The sequence below is a fragment of the Clupea harengus genome, chromosome 7 (genome assembly GCF_900700415.2).
Source record: "Clupea harengus chromosome 7, Ch_v2.0.2, whole genome shotgun sequence".
Lineage (NCBI taxonomy): Eukaryota > Metazoa > Chordata > Actinopteri > Clupeiformes > Clupeidae > Clupea > Clupea harengus.
This window is the reverse complement of record NC_045158.1, coordinates 19,777,750-19,800,919: the sequence shown is the minus strand read 5'-3', so window position 1 is coordinate 19,800,919 and position 23,170 is coordinate 19,777,750. Positions and strand designations below refer to the sequence as shown.

General features: G+C 43.0%; 1 protein-coding gene across 1 annotated transcript in view; it reads right to left on the bottom strand.

Moving 5' to 3' along the window:
- The window catches only part of LOC116221110 (GDNF family receptor alpha-2-like), a 32,043-nt gene extending 17,009 nt beyond the window's left edge, over nt 1-15,034 (bottom strand). The window contains exons 1-2 of the mRNA XM_031570777.2: nt 14,223-15,034; nt 10,495-10,806 (exon numbers count right to left, since the gene is read on the bottom strand). Of these exons, the coding sequence (XP_031426637.1) occupies nt 10,495-10,806; nt 14,223-14,259 (349 nt within the window). The 5' untranslated portion in view covers nt 14,260-15,034. The remainder of the gene's footprint in view (nt 1-10,494; nt 10,807-14,222) is intronic.
- Nucleotides 15,035-23,170: the final 8,136 nt, after the last annotated feature.

Sequence of the window (23,170 nt, the reverse complement as noted above, 5' to 3'; positions counted from 1 at the left end):
TGTGTGTGTGTGAGAGAGAGAGACAGAGAAAGAGAGAGAGACAGAGAGTGTCCTGACAGGTATGTATGGGTAGGTGGGTGTGTGTATGTGCATGCATGTGAGGATATATAAACATGCATCATTCACATACACATTCATGTGCAGGAATGTAAGACACACAAACATCTGCACACACACACACACACACACACACACACACACACACACACACACACACACACACACACACACACACACACACACACACACACACATACACACGCACGCATACGTTCACATACAGAGAGTCACGCACACTCAATATTTCCCAAGATGATGAAAGCGTCATATGGATTTCCCCCCCATCTCATGGAAATACGTATGGCTGGAGGCAAAGTCAATTTTAATAGCTGTCATTAAGTTGATTTGTTTTAAGGAGCTGTAGTGAAACCGCACGGATCTTGATTGATTTCTCTCTTTTTTCAAGTGCGCTCAAGGCATGCATTTGATATGTGTGCACAGATATTAAGATTATGGGCACTCTATGGAAATACTTAAAGGCACAGGGTGCTTTGAAATAATATCGTGAATTTAGAGACACGCCTTTTCAAATTACTTTTGTGGTAATGATTAAATGCTTTGCTGCTTTAAAAAAAAGAATGTTTCAACAAAAATCTTTGTTGCCCCAAGTTCACTCTGAAGCAATATTGATTCCATGTAAAAGGCATTAAGGAATGGTGGATGTGAACCTACAAAACTGTGGCTCAGATACAGGGGCGGCTTGTCCATAAGGGCGATTGGGGCGACGCACTGCCTAGGGGAAAAGGAAAAAAAAAACCTCCTGATGTATAAACGCAATATCCTTGTAAGTCGCGTAAATGACGACATGTAAATTTAAATGTAATAATTTTTTTTCTGTCGGATTCTACCTCTAGACCGTCTGATCTGCCTCTGTATGTCATTGTCGAATCAGGTAACAGTCATTCAGTCAGCCTAAAGTCGTGCTTCAAATGGCCCCGAATCTACAGAACTGTGGCTCAGATGTAGTCAGATGAATGTTAGGAGCCTTTTTACGTTACGTATTTGGCTACAGATCTCATATTGCAAAACGATAATGAAGTAAAGTGAAATGACAAGCTGTGTCACCTTATTTATAGTGGACGGTCAGGGAGTTTGGTGAGGACTGAGTGATATTTCAATGTGTTTCTAGTCTATTCAGTGTAGTCTATCAATGCAATGAAAGATACTCTCAGCAAACTGTTCCACAGACACATTCAGCTACAAGGACTATGTTCTACAATATTCTAATCAGGGGATCTTTCATGTGTCACACATTCCTTCTTTGGTAGCTAGAAGTTTCCGACTTATTTCTTCCTCTATGTATTCACAGTGGGACACAGCAAGGTCTCTGTGTGGTGTATGGTAAAATAATTGCTCTCCATTTTCGCTGTCTGTCTCAGAGTGAGTGTACGTACAACCAGGATCTCCTATCTTTTTTTTTTCACTAAGGGAGATGAAAGGAATAAGATGCTGTTCCAAACTCTGGTTTGTGTGTGTGTGTACATGTGTGTGTGTACATGTGCGTGTGTGTGTGTGTGTGTGTGTGTGTGTGTGTGTGTGTGTGTGTGTGTGTGTGTGTGTGTGTGTGTGTGTGTGTGTGTGTGTGTGTGTGTGGTGTGTATATGTGTGTGTGTGTGTGTGTGTGTGTATGTGTGTGCATGTCTGTGCATGTGTGTGTATATGTGTGTGTGTGTGCGTGTGTGTGTGTGTGCGTGCGTATGTGTGTGTGTATAAATTGATTGCTCTGATTTATGGCAGTCTAGGGCATGTTCATAAGCTCTGTGTTTGGAGTTTGAAAATGGCAGGACTGAAAAAGAGAGACTCAAAACAACATTGGCATTGCCATTGGCAGCTTCTATGTTGCCTTTACCCATAATATATATGCACTTCCTCATTGCCCAGTGTGTCTTAGTAGAGATAGTGAGAAGTCTGCAAGCCAAAACAAACTAAATAATCTAAATAAACTTTCTGCTAAATTAAGAATACTTTTTCTTATTCAAGCATATCATTTAATGTGTCTGTCTAAACAAAGCATCTTTCCATCTACAGTGATCTAAATTACTGTAAGTAAGGTTTTGAACTGAAAGTTAACTGTTCTGAACAGAGTATCTAAACATTGGCGAAAAATGCTGTAGTTCCACAGTGTTTTGCTGGTAGTGAACATTGAATGGAACAGGTATCCATGAATTTTGGAAGAAGGTGTCATTGCCAGCATTTGTATCTAAGCATAGGGCCAAGTATACACAGTTTGGTTCACATGGTCTACTGGTGTGCTCCATGTGTTAAGTGTTTTGGGAATGTGAACATGGTATAGGTACAAGAACTAAAATGATTGGAAAAAACTGTAGAGATAGTGAGAAGTCTGCAAGCCAAAACAAACTAAATAATCTAAATAAACTTTCTGCTAAATTAAGAATACTTTTTCTTATCAAGCATATAATTTAATTTGTCTGTCTAAACAAAGCATCTTTCCATCTACAGTGATCTAAATTACTGTAAGTAAGGTTTTGAACTGAAAGTTAACTGTTCTGAACAGAGTATCTAAACATTGGTAAAAAATGCTGTAGTTCCACTGTGTTTTGCTGGTAGTTTACATTGAATGGGACAGGTATCCATGAATTTTGGAAGAAGGTGTCATTGCCAGCATTTGTATCTAAGCATAGGGGCAAGTATACACAGTTTGGTTCACATGGTCTTCTGGTGTGCTCCATGTGTTAAGTGTTTTGGGAATGTGAACATGGTATAGGTACAAGAACTAAAATTATTGGAAAAAACTGTAGAGATAGTGAGAAGTCTGCAAGCCAAAACAAACTAAATATTCTAAATAAACTTTCTGCTAAATTAAGAATACTTTTTCTTATTCAAGCATATAATTGAATTTGTCTGTCTAAACAAAGCATCTTTCCATCTACAGTGATCTAAATTACTGTAAGTAAGGATTTGAACTGAAAGTTAACTGTTCTGAACAGAGTATCTAAACATTGGCAAAAAATGCTGTAGTTCCACAGTGTTTTGCTGGTAGTGAACATTGAATGGAACAGGTATCCATGAATTTTGGAAGAAGGTGTCATTGCCAGCATTTGTATCTAAGCATAGGGGCAAGTATCCACAGTTTGGTTCACATGGTCTACTGGTGTGCTCCATGTGTTAAGTGTTTTGGGAATGTGAACATGGTATAGGTACAAGAACTAAAATGATTGGAAAAAACTGTAACATAGCTGTCTTTTAACACTGTTTGGATCCTGTGATGTTTTACTCCGATCCAATAAAATTATTGTGTGTGTGTGTGTGTGTGTGTGTGTGTGTGTGTGTGTGTGTGTGTGTGTGTGTGTGTGTGTGTGTGTGTGTGTGATTTCTAGAATATTTAGTTAAAACTTTACATATTTACATAAGTCTCACTTGACATATAATTTGCGTCATTTCCTATGAGACACAAACACATCAAAAACGTAAAAAGACTGTTTGTATAAAAGCAAAAACACTGCAAGTCTTTGATGCCAGTTTCACTTGCAATGTAAAAAGAAAGCTTTGAATAGTTTACAACCTCATCTTCAGATTGATGTGGAGGAAGACTCTGTGATGGTTCTTAAATCATAACATGTACATTATTGACAAGCCTAAAACTAAATCTGAATTTTTTTCACCGGGAAAATGTTACTTGATTTAAAGCGGTTGAATTTTGTGAATTTTCCGAAGCGACAACTTGACACTTGAGGGGGAATTTATTTCTGGAAGCTTCTGGCGCGCATGAGCTCTTTCAGATGGGTTGCATCATGACTCTGAGGAGAAGACTCTGGTTGTGCGCTACAAACAAAAGTCATGCCCCCTAAACCTTTGAAGACAGGATGTGGATCAAGGACGCATTAACACAACAACCTAGGTGTTTCCATCCCAAGACAATCCCCTGTCAGGAATGCCCAACTCGACGGAACCAGCCCTGACTCTTCAAGGCCAATGGTTCCTTTATAAACATGGAAGAGACCCACTAGTCCGAATTACCACTGTATGATTTCTTTGCCACTGTCGGACGACCTTCCTCCTTTCATATTTTTTGGAGCTGACGTGCTGTGCGCAGCCACCCCACCCAGGCTACACCACAGTGGCAGTGTTTACAGTACAGCGTGGCCATCCATCTCTGCGCTATCTCTTCTGTGGTTCTCTGCTTACAGAAATGGAAATCATTAAAAAGGGATTCAGGAGGAGGTAGGAGGACCTCTTCTGTCATCATATTTCTTCTACTCCAATACACACTCTGGATTTCTCTCCAATGGAAGTGTGTGTGTGTGTGTGTGTGTGTGTGTGTGTGTGTGTGTGTGTGTGTGTGTGTGTGTGTGTGTGTGTGTGTGTGGCAATGTGGGTGGGGACAAATGTAAGAACCTCTTCAGAACTAGTGTGCAAATATTGACCTGTTCCCACCACTATGAAGACAATTAAGCTGCAGGGGAGGAAGAGGAACAGTCCTGAGAATGAAACAAAGAAGAGAAAGACGAAGAAAGAGAGAGGAAGAGGGAGCAGGAGAGGGAGAGAGAGCGAGGGAACACAGGTGGACCAAAGAAACGGGAGACGATCCTGACGTCACCTCTCCGTGGCAAAGGCATCCTCATGAGGCTGGATGGCCGGGGTAATAGCCTTGGTTGACTGCAACTGCTCACGGTAGTAAAAGCTGCTGTGTGCAGACCACAGAGCCCAGCATGCAAGCCATTAGTCCACCCTATGCAGGACTTCCAGAGGCGTTTTAAGGATGCCCACAGCTCCAACGGATGCTTCTGAAGCCATCAGATGTTTTCTATTCTCTGTGGAGGCTCAGCTCCACTGCAGGGATATCAATATTTTTTTAATGGCTGTTTGCAGTTGCTGCATGGTGTATTGACAGAGGGGAAACGTAGGTTAAATCCTGCTCTCTAAAGCTCACTGGAGGTCTTTTCTGTTTGAATCCTTTCCTCTCCTCTCCAACCGATACCCTTGAAACCTCCCCAGATACAGACTCACTCTGTATCAACTTCAGCTCTGATTTCCACGCCAGACCTCAGCCCCCACCGGTCCAGGGTCAGCTGCCTGGTCTGAGTTTCATGAATCACTGCCTTGTGTTCTCAGCTGTTATGAAGAACATTGTTCCCGGAAGCCTTGACGAGCATGAACCCTGGACGAAACCTCCCCTGTCGCTGGCTTTATGCCTCTTCACCTTGTCAGGTGCGAGGAGGAAGGTGTTGCCGTGACAACCCGAAAGTGCAGTTCAATGCCCTCTTCGTTTTTGTACAATCAGAGTTTGGTGCGGTGTTAACCAGGGTCACAAGTGCATTGCTGAAGGTGATCAATAGAACGCAGAGCAGTTAACAGAGATTCTATTCAGTAAATCTCTTTTTCACTCTCTCTCTCTCTCTCTTTCTCTCTATTGCTTCAATCCCTCACTCCCACCACTTCCTTCTCCTTCTTCCTCTCTCACACTGTGCATTCACACTACCCTCAAGTCTTCCTCAAATCTCTCTCTATCTGTTTCCTTCTCCTCCTCGCACCAGAGGCTTTTGAAACACAATGTGGCTGAGTCTCATTACTTTAGGTACTGGCTACCTCTGAGCTCCTATTTCCTCTAAGTCCTCTTCTCCTCCAGAGTACCTGTCTGGTTGGAGAGCTCTGCTCTTAGTCCTCTTCTCCTCCAGAATACCTGTCTGGTTGGAGAGCTCTGCTCTTAGTCCTCTTCTCCTCCAGAGTACCTGTCTGGTTGGAGAGCTCTGCATGCCAGGCCCTCTGAAGAGGAAGCGAGTTCACTGTCACCTGATGATGAGCAAGTGAGATCGATTGCCTCTCATCCGTGTGTGCTTGCTGGTTATTGATGAACAGTCAACTTAACGCCTTATGTCGCAAATACGAATGACTAACGAGTCAAATAGTAAATAATGAATGTCTAAATCAATGCCACCTACAGCAACATGCACAACTAAAAGGCACAATGTGTACTAATGAACGTATGAGTGAGTACTGAGTATGCTGTTTGTGATGATGCTTTTCTTATTGAAACGTGTTGCTAATTCAACAGGTACCATAGAGAGAAAAAAAAATGGATATCTAGGAAGGAGGTTGTAACAGGTTGACAGTTTGACTTGAAAGAGGATCCTGGGTTAGACTCCTTTGAAATATACTTCTTTCAAAGCTGCATCAGGGTTTTGAAACAACCTCTCTCATCTCCTCTACTATCCGATTATGAAGAAGAAAACTGCATCCCTATAATCGGTTGCGGTACGTGTGCATTGGGGGCGGGGGGATGGGGGGCTGTATATGATTGTGACAATATACGCTCAAAAGGCCCTTTCTTCCCAGATGGTGATGATGTAGCCATGGAAACCGGGACTATATCAACCAATATATCGTTTCAAACCCAGTGGCGTTCAGTTCAAACAACCACAGTGTAACAACGTGTAACAGCATACTTCACAAACACATTAATGATGAACATCACAAATTAAGAAACTCAATCTCCCATACTTCAGGATGCATGTATCCTATAGCCTGTCTTTCAGCGAGGTCCCAGCATGTGTTATCCATTCTTTGCATAATGCTTCTACACACAAACCTTCAACTAACATCTCTGAACATCTTAAACCCCTTCAACAAACAAAATAACTGTTTTTGTCCTCCATCATGACATTTGAACTGTACTTCCTTTGTCCAACCAAAACAACCTCCTAAATCTGTTTGACGTATTGAACATTAGATCCTACTCACACATCTGTTGGTAATCTGGGATATTTAACTGGGGATGCCAAAAAGTTCTACAGCTCACTTAAGCCAAGGCAGCTGGCTTTAGAAGTGTCCTGAGTGTGTCCAAGGTAGATCACCCACAAAGTGTTTCTCTTTGAAGCAACATCAAATCTAAGTGGTTTTGGTTTTATTTTGTCTACAAATTTCTGGCGCACGAAACTACAAGTTTTTCAAACAAACACACCCATTAAAAAAACATTTTATGGAAAATGCATGTTATGTTGTTTCTGGGAACCTGTAAAAGCTTTAGGCCTACAGGTCAGCCTTCCTCCATAAGCTAGCAGCTATAGCTAGCTATATTACAGATTCTGTATTAGTTCAGTCTAGTATCACCATTTGCATACACTTCATTGCACAAATTTCATTGACAGCCAACCAGCAATGAGCAAAGTCCATTGCCCATGAGCTAAAGCTATCGTGTGGCGTGTGGGAGCATTGCACTGACCCACCCATGTTTGCGCTTAGGATCTTGCTAATGGTATTAAGTTAGCAAAAGGATTTAGCCATGTTATTAAATTAGGTTCCGTTCATGCGCGGCGGATTTTGCTTGTTGCTTTCGTCATCGCCAGTTGCTCGTCAGTGAAATTAGATTCCATTCTCATCAAGGTCTACCATTGTATTTCACTTCTTTCATGGAGTAAATAAATTATATATCCTAATAACATAGTAACAGATAATAGTACTTTGGATGAGTACTGGCCACCCCGCAATCACATAAATGCACATTAAATGCATAAGTCACCTTGGCACTTATCAAATAAGTTTTCATTACAGGACACTAATATATACTATACTAATAAAACTGTACTGCACTGTACTGTAGGGGAGAGCAGCTCCACACACTGAACCTTAAACTGCCAGACACAAACACACAATGCCAGGAGCACATTCAAAGAAACCTGAACAGTCATCTTTTACCATTACATACTCATTTATGTTTTTAAATCTTAATTATAGTCTAATTTGCTATGAAGAATGAGCACTATTCCATACTAATGAAGAACCGTAGAAAATTGTTGACCGGCAATCTGATACAAACACAAAAGTGGAGCTTAACATAAAGACTAACTAAACGAGTGCAGTACATGACTGTATACGTGTCAAACCCTTCCAGAGGCTTTCAGAGGCGAACTGATTTTGTACCTTATGCATTCAACACTCGCGGTGAGGCCGGCGGCAGCCTTGAGGAGGTGTTTTGTAGCCATTGACTGAAAACTAATATTGTTCCTATATCAGGTCATGCTGTTGTATTTTGTTGCTCCATTGTAGCAGAGACCGAGAGGCAATTACTTTCCGTCAAGGTTTCAGACCTAGGGTTATTCTGCAAGTGGAGGCAGGAGCAGATCCGCAGACGAGAGAGGATACTTTTGCTGCATGTTGTGCTCAACACCTCTCTCTTCGCAAACACAAAAGGCCAGCACCTTATCTAGGTTAAGCAATGTCTCCTTAACACCCACAGAGCAACTCAACCTGACACCTTATCTCGGTTAAGCAACGTCTCCTTAACACCCACAGAGCAACTCAATGTCGCAGAGGATCTGGCCCAGTCGTGGCCCAGGTCCGGCACGGAGCTGAAACCACGCCGACTCCAGGGACAGCTGTAACCAGCGTATGCCGGAAGGGATGGATTAGCAGCGAGATACGGTGGGATGATGCATCTCAAACTGAGCAAATCTCATTCCCTCAAAAGATTTACGAGGTGCAAATGTCTGCTTTTTTTTTTCTTTTCTTATTTTTTAGAACAAACACTTTCTGACTGGTCTGTTCAGAGGGCTACAGAAATAGCCTGAAGGGATAGAAGAACAAGTAAGCCGGCAAGAAAAAGCACAATAATAATAATGCAGTCCTTTCAGCCAATGCTAAACTAGGACATGAGACTGCATCCTCTGGCCACACCACGATGACAAAGGAAACAATAATCCAACACATAGGCACTGCACAAATATAGGATAACATACAGAATCTAACAGACATCTTATGATGATTTTTCTAATGGTAAGTCAGATCATCTGCCTGTAAGCCAAGAAGGGGTGATGTTTTCCGCTCAATTTGTTTTCTAAAGCCAACACTTATGTGGATTTGTGCATTAAAAACCACAGCATTCAAGTGTAGCATATTGATTTGTACAAGCCACTTATCCAGTTCTTACATTTCTTGCATTGTTGTTAGCAACCACTTAACTGGACTCAACCATAAGGATTTCCTTTATAATAAGAGGTCTCATTAACTAAATGAATTTAAATGTTTTGTTAAATGATCCGTTAACATTGTGAGGACTTGGGTTGAAAATACACGTTCCACTCGTCCTTGCCACATATTAAGGCCAGATTTATGCATTGATCTTGCAGGGAATCAAAGCACAAAACTATTAATCTCTCAGGTACAGGTTTATGAGGACATCTGAAAGTTTGATGTTAAAGTCTATAGTCTTCATGTATTCTGAGTCTTTTTCATTTAATTTTGCCTCCACAGTGTCCATGACATACTAACTGTGGTCAACAGAACAACAACTTGAAAATCAATAGGCCGCCCAATCGATCTATTGCCCTACATATCTGCTGGACTGAACAAGATCAGCCTCCCTGTTTTTGCCATCTTCTCATAGCTGTTTTTTCTTTTTTGTCTCCCTCCACCAAAAGAAAATCATGATTAGAGCTGATGTGAGTAGCCTAGTTAAACTGGCTTGACAAAAACAGATGCTTGGAAAACACTAGACCTGTCTCTGGAAGTTTTCAAGGCTCTGTAATCTTCTACTGAACACAGTCTCTCTGGCCATGTATGTAAACCAGAAAGCATCAAAAGATATGGGCATCCCTGCCTGCCAAATCCCATGTGTGTGCCCAGCTCATAGAGGGGGAAAGGGGTGGGCTCCTAGCCTTGTACAACCAGACCCAAATTCACTTTGTGATTAGAGTCTGCCCACACTCCACAGGGGATTGTTTCCAGTCGTTACATCCCAGTGGACGTAGACTAGTTTGTTTTAAAACTATTGAACCAGCCTTTAAGCAATTGCCATGGACCAGTTTGGGATTGCTGTACTTCCTACTTCGTCACTAATGGTGCAAGCTGATATATTAGCCTTTTCCCAAACCCCGTTAGCAGTACGGAAACAATGTCTTTACCCTTGATGCATACATTTACACATTCTTCATCCTCCAGCTTCAATTCTTCGATGTTTGCTACCGTTACCACTACTGTTTGTATCGCTTTGTCTAGCTCTAGCACTGCCGTCATTGTTGTTACTACATTTTGAAACAAATGCTTAACTTCATCATCATCGCACTTAGCCACCCACTCTGGTCACTGATTGGTCCGCCCTTCAGAGTGGCTGAGCGACCCTTAACGCGAACAGGGTTTCCAGACTATAATCTCAGCAGAAACTGAGCTGAGTGCAATAGGTGGCGAAGCCAGGCTAATGGACTCCTGCAGTGGTTGGGTCTTTTCAGAAGCGAGCCAGTAAAGGCCAATGCGGCTTTGAGCTCCTTCAAGATGGACACTTAAAGGTCAAACACGGCCATTTTGAACCAGACCTCCACGTTGTGGTAAATCAGCACAGAAGCCGAGTCGAACTTCAGAGACACCAAATGCACCACTGCAGCATGAAAGAGAACGGACCAGAGACCGGAAACAGAAACAGGCAAAGGGCAGTACCGAACAGAATCAGGGAAAGGAAATACTTCCTTTATTCACGTTCCTCACCTTCGTTGTGGCCCATGTGGATGCTCCAGTAGCTCTGCAGGCACTGCAGCTCCTTCTTCATGCTGCGCTTGCAGCGGCAGTTGTACAAAGCGCTCTCTTGCAGAACCTCCAGGGCGGCCTGGCACTCCTTGTTGGCCAGCATGGATTTCCTGTCGCGGCCTACCAGGCACTGGCGCATGATGCGGTAGCGCGAGCTGCACTGGGGGCTCTGGTTGCACATGTCGCTGGCCTTGACGCAGTCCACGGTGTCGGGGAGGCCCGGCACGGGCACCAGCAGGGCGGAGGAGCTGGCGGAGGAAAACACTACTTCGGCTGAGAGGAGAAAGGAGAAGTGTGGGGGGTGGGGTGGGGGGGAGGCAGAGAGGAAAGGAGAGCCCAATAGGGGGGAAAGACATGGAGGATGAGGGGAGTAGAGGAGAGCGAGAAGAGAAGGAATATAGAAAGAATGAAATGGAAAAAGGCAAGGAAAAGACAGAATCATAAAAGATGAGAAGGAAGAGAAGAACAGAGAGGATGTGATGGAAGTGACAGGAGTTTACCGGTGAAGGTAAGGACAGGGGATAAGCAGGTGCGACCAGGAAAGGAAAGGCAAGGATGGAAGAGTTTAAAAAAGGAAAGAGAGAGGAAAATAGCAGAGGGCATGAGAGAGCGATGAGAGAAGGAGAGGAGAGAGGTGATGGAAGGAATAGGTGAGGAAAGGACAGTGAAGTAAAAGTGGATGAGAGAGGAGAAGAGGAGGGTGGAGGAAAGGAAGTAAAGAAAGAAAAGATGAGTGAAGGTAGGGAGAGGCAGGATAGTTGAGGTAGCAGCAGGGATAAATTAATTGCAAGGAAAAGAGGTTAGGCAGGTTAGGCAGGCAGGATGGGAAAGGGGGAAGAGGGAAGATGGAAAAAGAAGAGAAAATGTGTTAAGTCAACTGTTCACCATCGTCAAAAATAATTAGTTTTTCTGGCATAACTTAACATATAGAAACATCAGACAAAACTCAGCTCAAATCACTGTGGGTATGCCACAGTACAGCAACACTCCAAACCGTCCAAGATTAAATCTCGATTTCTTTCCATGGCACATATATTTCACCTCCAATCTTTCCTGTGGGTGCCTGAAAATGTTTCAAAATCTAAGATGTTCTAAATCACAGCATTAAATAAGCCAGAAAGGATGATGTCCTAATGGACTGTCACTGGGCTCTTATGAAATAAGCCTTATCTGAAAAGGGGATGGTGTACCATATGTGTTATTTGTGATCTCTGTGTTGCAGGTCCTGCAGATGTGTATAGCAAAGGCAAATAGCACAGACAGTAATATGCTATAGATGGACAGACACACAAGTAAACAAACAAACAAACAAAACACTACTCCTATGAATCAAAGGTTATTATGACAATAATTTTCTGCAGTATTGATATATACTGTATATCACAACACAAGTAAAGGTATGCTATTTTACTAAATAGAAACAATGTAAAGTGCACTCTTGTCCTGGCCAATAACAGGAACAGGCCTATTTTGATATAATTGAGTTTCATGACCGCTGCCACTCGATCAAGACAGCCAGACATGGAGGTGGAGGGTAGTGATGTTCTGGAAAACCAGAATGGTTATGTGAATAAATTAGTTTTGAACTGTTCTGAACCGTCCTGTCCGATCCAAACAAATGTATAGATATTTGGTGTCAATGTATCGAACACCGTATCGCGAGCAGAAATGCATCACTGTCTCAATTTTTTTTCCCAGCTTATGCCTCTTGTTGAGCTACGAAACTGCCATTTTCCTCGTCTTTGCCAACACTTCAAGGAAGTAGAGAAAGTGTGTCTCAGTCTAATCAGTGACTCAACACGTACAGCTATCTCACTGTCATTTGCCCATTTTTTTTCCTGTAGAGAAGAACAGATCATTTGTGTAATCTGTTGGCTGAGAATCACTCGCATGAGTAAGCCTGACATTTTAATGATGGCCCTCTGCATAGCTCCCAGTTGCGGCGTGGCTGCGCGAGGCCACCAAGAGCCAAATGTCAGATGTGTCAAATTGTGGTATAGGAAGTTGCATGAATGAATCGAGGCATTGTGGGAAGTGCAAGTCACAGTCTCAAAAAGTGACACACTTTCACCCCTAAATACAAAACTCTTGCACCATGCAATTCCCCCATTCATAGCCCAGACTGCTAGAATCATAAGGATAAAGATGAATATGGTAAAGGCTTAGACACTGGTAGACTGCACAGCGCCGTTAAAAAGGGTTTTGTTCACCAGACTCCAACTCATTTATATGGGGGGCTATGCAGGATTAAGTAGGAAGAGGCAAAACTGATGTAAGCCAGTGGTGGATGATGCAATGTCATAACAATGTGGCTTCTTCAAACGCGCAGTGAAATATGCACAGAAATGATATTCATATTTGTCAAAAAATGATTTGTTCATAGCTGTTGGACTTGAAATAATTCATTAAGTGTTTAATTATGGTTAAGTGAATGTCAGGTTCAATATTGTTTTTTGAATTTGTTCAGAAAACAATATTCCATGTAGGAAATACATTTTTTAAAGCTCCATACAAGCATTTGAATTGTTTAGGTCAAGCAAGAGAAGCTTATAGGCCGCACAAGAGTATTGTGGTCCAAATTCCATGTTGAACAGACTAGACGTGTGGGGTTGGTCACCAGTGACACCTACAGGTACGAGAGAACTCGTGGCTAAAGCGGGCTCAACTAAACAGCACGAACCAAACTCATGACCCTTACACAATTCCAGTTCGACAGACTGATTCCTATACGAAAAAGATATATTATCTTGTATGCGAAAGTCGTTGTTAGCTCACTGTGTATGGTGTATAATCTGCAAATATTTGACTAAAGCGTATGACAAACCAGAGTTGAACCCAGAACTGGTCAACTGAAGTAGGCTGTTGTATTTTATGCAGAACAGCCTTAGAAAGAGAGAAAGAAAAAAGACAGAGAGAGACTCCGCAAATTTAGTTTATTTTGTGGGGTTATGCCACTGACTGGAATAATGCAGTAGGTCTGCACCGCCGTCTAGAGACTTTCGAGCCGACGAAGTCTCACCTCCGCCGGTGCGCAGTGCCTGTGACCTTGAAGGTATTCACCTTCGCTCGGTTCATGCGAACAACTATCTGACAGCTCTGCCATCAATTCAAATCATTAACTTTACCAAATGAGTCTGCGTTTGAATGAATCGTTTTTAAAGACATCAATGAATACAAAAATAACAAAACCAACCTTCAAGTCACATTCAAAGACCTTCAAAACGCATGGGGATCTGTAATTGTGTTGTTGAAATGCAGATAAACAATGATGGGCATTTCTCAAGTGTATGTTGTGTGAATATACGGAACTGCCACAGGCACTGCGCTCAATCCATTCTCTTGCATAATGTGATGTCCACACATATAATGTGAGTTTGAGCACTGGCATGTAAAGTCAATCAACTCGTTTTCCTAAACAGAACTACAACAATATGCTAATCTCTTTTAGAAACTGTTTAGATTAACCGTCAACCGAAACAGAAACCTTCGTGATCATGTCTTTTTATGTTAGTTAAAAAGACTATGTGCATTGTATCTTCAGTATGTACATAAGTAACGACGTATTAAAATACAGAACTTAATACATTTATATGTGATTTAAATTAGAATGGTGTTATAGTTTCCATCCATAGGCTACATTGATTCTATACCTCGGTGAAAAGAAGAGGGAATTGGAAAACTTTACTTACCAAAAAACAGCAGTAAGCCGTATATATAGAAATACATCCTGGTAAATCTAACAAGGTATCCGAGTTAAGGAGCTGAAAATAATGGTGCTCCGGTGCAAATTCTTCTCTCCAAATAAATGTATTTCTTTCCCTTGTTGCTCGTTAGCACTCCAAGGTGGTCTCGACGCATTGAATTGTAAAATATCCAAGCATAACTCCAAATCTTGCCAAACGCCGAACATAAAACATCCACTGTCTTAAAAGATAATCAAAACTTTCTAAATTCCAAAATGAGATACAGGAATTCAACCCCAAAGTTGAAACGTTGCTGTAACGTTATTCTGGATACCGTGCTGACAGACTCATCTTTCCAAATGCGGGTTGCCTTATCAACGGAACGCAAGACGCTGCGTTCACATGTGCCGCTCAGTGATCCGGGGCTGCGTCGCGGTCCAAAGGTGATATTCCACCACATCCAACGACTTCTGGTAAATTCCCCCGCAGATATTCCAGCGTTGGCCAACTTTACTCGGTAGGAGAGTGGCGCGTTTTAGCCAGTGAACACTGAGGGCGTGCACGACTAAGCGGAGCGGTTTCCTTTATGGGGTGCGCATATGAGAAGTAAAAACGCAGTGAGCAGGCATCCCAGCCCTATACCATAGGATTTGGCAGCAGATGAGTTAATTAAAAGCGTTGACAAACAAAAACCGGCTACCTGACTAATACACCAGCGGGAAGGAAAAAACGGCAAAAACTGATAGACCCGTTTAACTGATTAAAAAGCGAGCGTGTTTATGGAGTGCAGATAGCTGTTGATGGGTCGCGCTTGGGAGGGGAGTATACTTTTAAGTGATCTAGACTCCACATGGTAGATGTGGGTGGAGAAGGTTGTGCGTAGTGGGGATGGTGCTTTGCAAAATATGTATGTTCTTAGTTTACAGACGCATGAATCAGAAATTATGAGTTGGTTTTCGCAAATTGAAATATCGAACAACATTTTAAATTGCCTATTGCATTGCGCTAAACTTCCATCTACTATATGTGTTAAAACTAAATCATTTCCACAAGATGTACCTTAAATGGAAGAGCGTAGCAGCACCATTTTGGTCACGCACATTAAACATGAATGATTCTATTTAGATTATTCTAAAGCTTGTTCGCAGGTTTGGGCCGCCCTGCTGTTAAATGATCAGGCCTATTATTATAGTAGGCTATGTTGGACTGTATGTTAGTTACAAGATGTCCAGCATCCGTGATTGATATGCAGTGAGACGCTTGCCACCCTCAACACGTCTGCAGCGGACCACAGCAGAGTGTAAAACTGCAATGTTGATGTGGTTTATATGCGCCTCCATAAGCCGACGACACACGTCCCTCAGAGGAGGCGCGATTTGTCATCGGCGGATTGACAAAGGGGCGCCCGCAGCGATGGCCACAACTCACCAGGCTTGAGTGGGTCCTCTGACTTTTTAGTGTAAGCGGCGAGATTAGTCATACTGTGCGCCGTGACAAGTCGATGCGCGGGCTGAGTTCAGGCTGTGGTCTTGCTGGAAGCTGGCAAAGAAAAGTAGGCAGATATCTTTTTCAGGGGGACTATTGAATTAAGTATTATGTGCGTTTATCCGAAGACTATGGTGGTCTCACAATTATATGGACACACACACACACACACACACACACACGAAAGCAATAGTTGTTTTGAACCCGGACATAGCTCAGGTTTTGCCCTGTTCTTGTATTTGATGTAAGTAGTAAATCTATGATTATGTATATGGCATGTACTGTATGAATGGAAGATTGTAGGATGTTGTATGTGACACTTTTATTGGCTATCTGCAGTGTCAGTCACAGGGCTCTGTACCACCTGTGGAAAAAACACAAGAACCGGATTTTCAGGCATATTCAATAGATCATGTCCTTTCCGTTAGCTTTTCTGTCCATGTGTACCTTTATATGTGTGCATGAATGCACCAAATCTACATGTATGCTTTTAAGGGGATCCCCCACTGAAATCCTCACAGAGACCGATAGGTTGCTTTGGTGGATATACAGACTTTATAAGTTCTGTAATGTCACCCATTACAGCATGCAGGAACAATGCTAAGCACCTGGTAAAACATCAGTCATACACAGGGAGGCTCGCATGTCAGAATGTGCTGGGGTCTGCCAACGGGAGCGTGGCAGTGGGGGATCTAAACGGCTGCTTGTCAGAATGCCAGGCTCCACATAAATCTATGCAGCCAGCGCCCCCACTGAGAGACAATGGGCAAGGAGACAGTGAGGAAGCTCAGAGGGGAGGAAGACCACGTGGCCCGGTTGGATGGCGAGGGCATGTTGAAAATCTGACAGACTTTATTGTTCATTGGGAGAGGGAGAAAGCGATGGAGAGAGAGAGAGAGAGATACAGAGAGGAAGTTTAATTAACGAAGAAGGCATTCTTCCCAGAGAGAGAACTGTTCCTTGCTTGACCGTGGCAGACAAGATGGATGTCAACACTCCCCACCCCACCCCCCACCCCCCCACCCATCTAATCTCAGTGGTTTTCAAGTCTGACACATGCAGTATAGTTACACATAGGCACAGGTTACACATAGGCACAAGTTACACATAGGAACAGGTTACACACTCGCTCCGGCCGTACCAACTATTCATCTAGCTACTGTAGCTCCCTCTGACTGCTCTCTCTATCCATCTCTCAGCCACATAACTTTCACACATATGGGCCTGCTGTCTGGCTGACTTTGACCTTGGCTGGGGTGCGGGGGTGGGCGTGGGCGGAGGGTGGAGAGGAAAGGGAGGGGTAGGAGTGGTTTGGAGGGGGGGATTTGCCCCCATCTGCATGGAACGGCTTGACAGTTTTAACCAGTGTGGTGCCTTGCAGCATCTGCAGGATTTCAAACGCACCCGGGCCAAATTTAGACTGTGGGGCAGGAGCAGCGGCGGGGCTCATTATGTGTCCAAAAATAGCCTCCGGATCAGATCCTCCAGCGCCAGATCTTCCGGGGAACACGCACAACGTACGATGATGATGCTGGAACGGAGTGCCTCGGGAAAACATTAGTTACATTGCAGTTTGCAGATTGCAGTGTGTTTACGATGGGGGCGGTGTGTGTGTGTCTGTGTGCAGTGGGGGTGAAGTCTGAATATATTTCGACAAAATATCCTACAGTAATACTTGTTCTGACTGCCTGCCCAGTAAATTGTTGAGAGCAATACCAAAGGTGTAAAGGTAACCCTGGCATAATGTATTTAGTGTTTCTCATTTTGCTCAATGTCACACCAGTGAGTGACAACATAGAGGCCTTAGTGCGCCGTCTGTACAGAACGACTCCACATCAGAGAAGCGTAGTGTCTGCGTCTGGTCCATGCGCAACGTGGAGTACCGTTGACTATATTTAGAGCGCTCACCTCATCCTGTCTAAAGCTGCTGCACTCCACTTTGAGCTCACTCCTCAGCAGATCACCTCGTCTCGTCTGATGTCAGGAGCCAGACAAATGAGCAGATCTGGTTTCTCAAGCCTATTCTGGGATCTTCACTCACTCCCCCCTTTCCCCACTCTCTTTCTCCCCTTTCTTGTCTCCTTCCGTTGTTTTCCATCTTCCGTGTCTCATCAGATTTATGCTCATCATCATCAACATCATCGTCGTCGGTATCACCACCGTCATTATATCATTCCAATTTTCATAATTATCCTCATGGCTGACTAATGAATGTCCCCATTATTATGAACTGTCTAACTCACAAATAAGTTATTAGCATATAATAACATGTATTTTTAAGTAGGTTACTTTACCTAATTGAGATACTTATTTGTTCTCTCTGTTTGTTTACTGATTTGGACAATCTGCTTGGCTGTAATTGCTCCTAAAGAGAAGCAGAAACTTCATGAACTCTGGGTGCGGCTTGCGGCAATAATGCTGTTGCGATGGATGTTCCCTGGCAACGTCGCCCTAAATGGATGCCCCATCAGAGCAGACAGAGCTCCGCTCTAGTCTAATTCATCGAATAATTTCATAATCCCTTCTGCAGTGTCATTCATTCAAAAGGGGGAATTGCATTACCGTAAATCAAAACAGCAGGAAGTCTCCTCACTTTGTGCCGTGTCTACCAAATGGAGTTATCTATCATGTTTTGGAGCGATGGAAACAGGCCTGAAAAGGGCCGCTTTTTTGATGCCACCAAGGCAGGAGCAGGACTGAATAGATGGAGGCGGTGAGCTGTGATGATTTATAATGGTATATATTAATTAGGATAAATAATATTACATGACAAACTTCTCTCTTCCTGAACAAAAGGTAGCCACTTGGTACTCAACAAATCATGCCTCTCTCTCTCTCTCTCTCTCTCTCTCTCTCTCTCTCTCTCTCTCTCTCTCTACCTTCATCTATCTATCTATCTATCTATCTATCTATCTATTTATATATATATATATATATATTTATATGTCTTTGTCTGTCTCTGTATCTTTTTCCAACTATACAAACTATGATAATCCATCACTGAATGTAGAACTCCATGTAGCATGGCCTCTCAGTCATAAAACCGCCAGTACATTGCTGCATGCCTTTTTTTTAATCTGAAATGCACAAACTTGTCCATATGGTCTCAAAGAGGTGAGTGGAGTTGCTTATATCAGTGTGTTTGTGTGTGTGTGTGAGTGTGTGCACACAGCCTTTGTACCTGCACAGCAGGGCATTTTGCCAGTGAATCAGATCTGACAGCCAGAACTGTTTCTACTTTGTAGGGACAAGTCAAAGAACCCCGTTGCCCTTCTGCTTAATACAAAGTGTGCTGGATTACAACAGTGTCTGGGACACGGGCTTTTGATTCAAAGTCCGACCCGTGCCTCGGTGGATTCCAGGAAGGAGTCAATGGCCTCACTATCATGACTATCAGAATAAAACAAATGTCATGTAGAGAGGGAGAGAGAGAGAGAGAGAGAGAGAACATGCACAGAAAGTCAAACAGTAAGTTATATCTTTGATCAAACATCCTGACAAGTCCAGACAGTGTGTGTCACTTCTGGTGAGTCTGTATCAGAGAGCGGCACTCGCAGTGAGCAGACAAGCTCTCTTAGTTGTGGTGAATAATTTCTTGTAGTCATTCATAATGCATGCTTACACTTGACTTAAAACGAGCAGCACCCCCCTCTAATATATTCCCATGTGATTTCTTAGGCAAAGCTGCAGCAGTGTTGGAGTCCGTTCTGTTGTAGAAGCTGCACCGAAAACAAGAAATGACATCAATAGACAATGTGTTGCATCATCACATTTGAGATACATCTCAGGAATAGGAAAAGGCTACTTTAAGTACGCAGTACATTATTCAGTGTTGTTGCAGATTTTGGGAGGTACTTTGAGACTACACCCAACGCTAGGCTACTCTTAGTGGGTCTGTATGACAGTCAGCATCAGTAAAAGCATTAAGCACGTATCTAATGCTACTCCTCAGAGCAGTAAAGTGGATTCTGATGGTGTGTAGCTATTCACCTTATTGCTTATAAACTGAGTTGGCTGGATGATGGAGAGATTTCCATCCCCCCTTCTCTCCATTGCCCCCCTCCCGTCTCTCTATCTATCTATCTATCTATCTATCTATCTCTCTCTCCCTCTCTTTATCTCTCTGGGTGTTTCTCTCTGTCTCTTGATCGTTTCCATTTCAATTTCCCAGGCCACCCCCCACAGAATTATATGTCACTTTAAATAGGTTGTTTGCTGGAAATGATTGGATGTTTTTCGGCGTGAGAGTGGGTATGATGGTGTAGGGAGTGTGTGTGTGTGTGTGTGTGTGTGTGTGTGTGTGTGTGTGTGTGTGTGTGTGTGTGTGTGTGTGTGTGTGTGTGTGTGTTTGTGTGTGTGTGCGTGTATGTGGTGGGTGAGTAGTAAGGCCAGCAGATGGCTTAGGGCGGTATCACTGTCATGCTCTACTCTGCACAACTTCCAGCCTTGCTGACATTCACAGACGCTCTGTGTATTTTTCATCTGTGTGTATGCATCTGTGTGTGTGTGTGTGTGTGTGTGTGTGTGTGTGTGTGTGTGTGTGTGTGTGTGTGTGTGAGAAAGTGTGCGAGAAAGTGTGCGTGTGTGTGTGTGTGACAACAAGATTTTGTGCAAGTGAATATATGTGTGTGCATGTGTGTATGATCTGGGGTGTTATTGCCAATATGAATGTACATGTGTCTGTGTGTGTGTGTGTGTGTGTGTGTGTGTGTGTGTGTGTGTGTGTGTGTGTGTGTGTGTGTGTGTGTGTGTGTGTGTGTGTGTGTGTGTGTGTGTGTGTTATTCACAGTGATCCTTCGAGTGTTATTGTAGATCATGAGTTGTGTGAATGTGTGGGAGAGTGGTTATATTCCAGTCAGTGGCTCAGGGAGTGTTGCCAATATATTTAGCCTGTTTTCCATCGTGAAGTTCGGCTTTTAACAGAGACAGCCTTCTTACCGCCCTTGCTAATTATATTTATTCAAATGTCCTTTTTCCGTTTTGTGTTACAGCACAGTTCTCCTCCTAGTTCTGTATAGTTTTGTGTTCTTCCTACGAAGAGTAGAACAGATCTCGGTACAGACTGTGGAGTTTCAGCGCAGCCTTTTCAAGGATAATGGCGTAAACGGTCCCACCTTGCCAAAACCTGGAGCAACAAACTCAGACCTCAGTGTTTATATCTGGAAGCCGGGGACCCACCCGCTTGTGCAATAGGACTCCTCTGTGGCCGCAAATACGACCGTGTGTTATGATTTTACTAGATGAGGAATTCCCTCTCATCGGCACTCACCAACCCAAATGCAGCATGACTGCGGGAGCATTTGAGTGTTACCAACTACTACGCCACGTACATGAACATGCATTCATATTTTTGTTTATTTCTTTGTTGTTATCTGTTTGTTTTAATGAATTACTGGCACCTGCTGCGTCTTTACTTGTGCGCCCGACGGTGTCTCAGTAAGGGTTGGCCTATACTTTTAATTGCAATGTAATGTAATGGGAATGGAACAATGGCAATGGTCTGGATGCTGTATGTGAGGTATCGATAGAGTTGCTGCGGCAGGAATTGTTCCGTGTATGGAGGAATAAGTACGGTGTGCGGGTACTCTAGGAAGGGAGCTTTTTCACAGGCCTGATCAGCCTAGAGGGAGGTGGATTAGCTTGGCTCCACGGGAAGTGGGTCTTTTGTGTTCGTTTTCTCTTTTGTTTGTTTTTTTAAGCCAGCTAATCACCTGTAGCCACACCGGGAGACATGACCATAGTGACTCACACATTGCCTTCACACAAACCACATGGGATACCGGGAAAAGGAATTGGCACCAGCCAATTTGTTATGGAAAAGATACAAAAAAGGACTACATAAACAAACTGAACAAAACCAAAGGATTAAAAACGGCGTGGGCTGACCGTGCACGCCACGAATGTCGGAAACTATGGAGAAGACTATCATCTCTCTGAGGGTTCCGTCAGGTGCCAGACCATGTTAGCTACGTTTGTTTAGTTTGACTCACACACACATATCTTCGTTACTGCCCTACTTTCTTATGTTTAACGAGCAGGGAGGGTAGCTGGCCTGTAACACGTTGCGCATGCCCCTTAGATTGGACTGAACTTGACGTCCATGTACAGTATATACCATTATGGGGTTATAAACCTATTTTTATTGAAAAGATTTTTCATACACTTACTGATGATCTGTGTGTTCCTCACCATTACAAACTACATTTACAAACTACATTCATGTGTGTCATACCCTATAGCCTATCTATACAGTACCAGTCAAAAGTTTGGACACACCTTCTCATACAAGATTTTTCTTTGATTTTATTATTTTCTACATGGTAGATAAAACTTTTTTTGTTTAGTACATCATTCCATATGTGTTCTTTCGTAGTTTAAATGTCTTCAGTATAAATCTACAATGTAGAAAATAATAAAAGTAAAGAAAACACTTCTCAAAAAAATGAAAGGTGTGTCCAAACTTTTGACTGGTACTGTATATGTAAATGTAGGACAATAAGGTAAACAGAATGTTTCACTGAGGTACACAGGAGCTCTTAACCACAGAAGCTAATTTTCTCAACAGAAGAAAGACATTTGTCCAAAACGTCCTGGTTGCTTAAAAGCCTTGTTTATTGTCATTGTTCTTCAAGGGAAAATATTCATACCTGTGTACCTGTTTACTTCTAACAGTATGCCAGAAGGTGTGAGGACTTCCACTTTACCCAGAGACTTTGACACCCTTCTTCCCTGATCCTTTTTGTCGGCTGAGAACCTGTGGGACAGTGACAGCCGCAGATCTGAGTCCTGCTGCTACCTGCGTTGGCCCACTTTAAACTTGCTCAAGGTCTACTGGCGTTGCTGTCTGTGCTTGCCAAGGCAAGTCTTTGACCTGCGCTGGGATCAGGCTTTGATCATTATCACATTACCCTTGATATCTGACAGCTGATCAAAGTCTCAGTTGCTGTGCATGATGTCTTTATCAATGAAGAAACATGACTCTTATCGCACATTAATAAAATGCTATCTGAATCAATGGGCTTTGATGGATGATCTACCTCAGTGCTTATGCACGGCCACAGATGCTGAGGTAAGCTCTGCTGCGTATCACCACAACAGATGCCGCCGGCCACGATCGTAAGATGTTACCTCAGATGACGACAAAAACCCACACACACACACACAGAAATAACCAAACGTCAGCATAGGCTGGGAGGAATAAAAAACGATTTCTTCATGGAAATGAGAGGAAAAGCGTCACAGATTTACACTCCTCTAATGATCCAGCTCATTTCACCCCAGTCAGTGAGGCACGCTGAATGACATCCAGTGTGCGTGACAGCTGTGAGAGAGATGAGCTGTCATTTAACCTTCATTTATCACCTCGACTTCAGCAGGATTTAGACAGGTTTACAAGCACACACACACACACACACACACACACACACACACACAAACACACTAATTTTTTAGCTTGAGCACACACACAG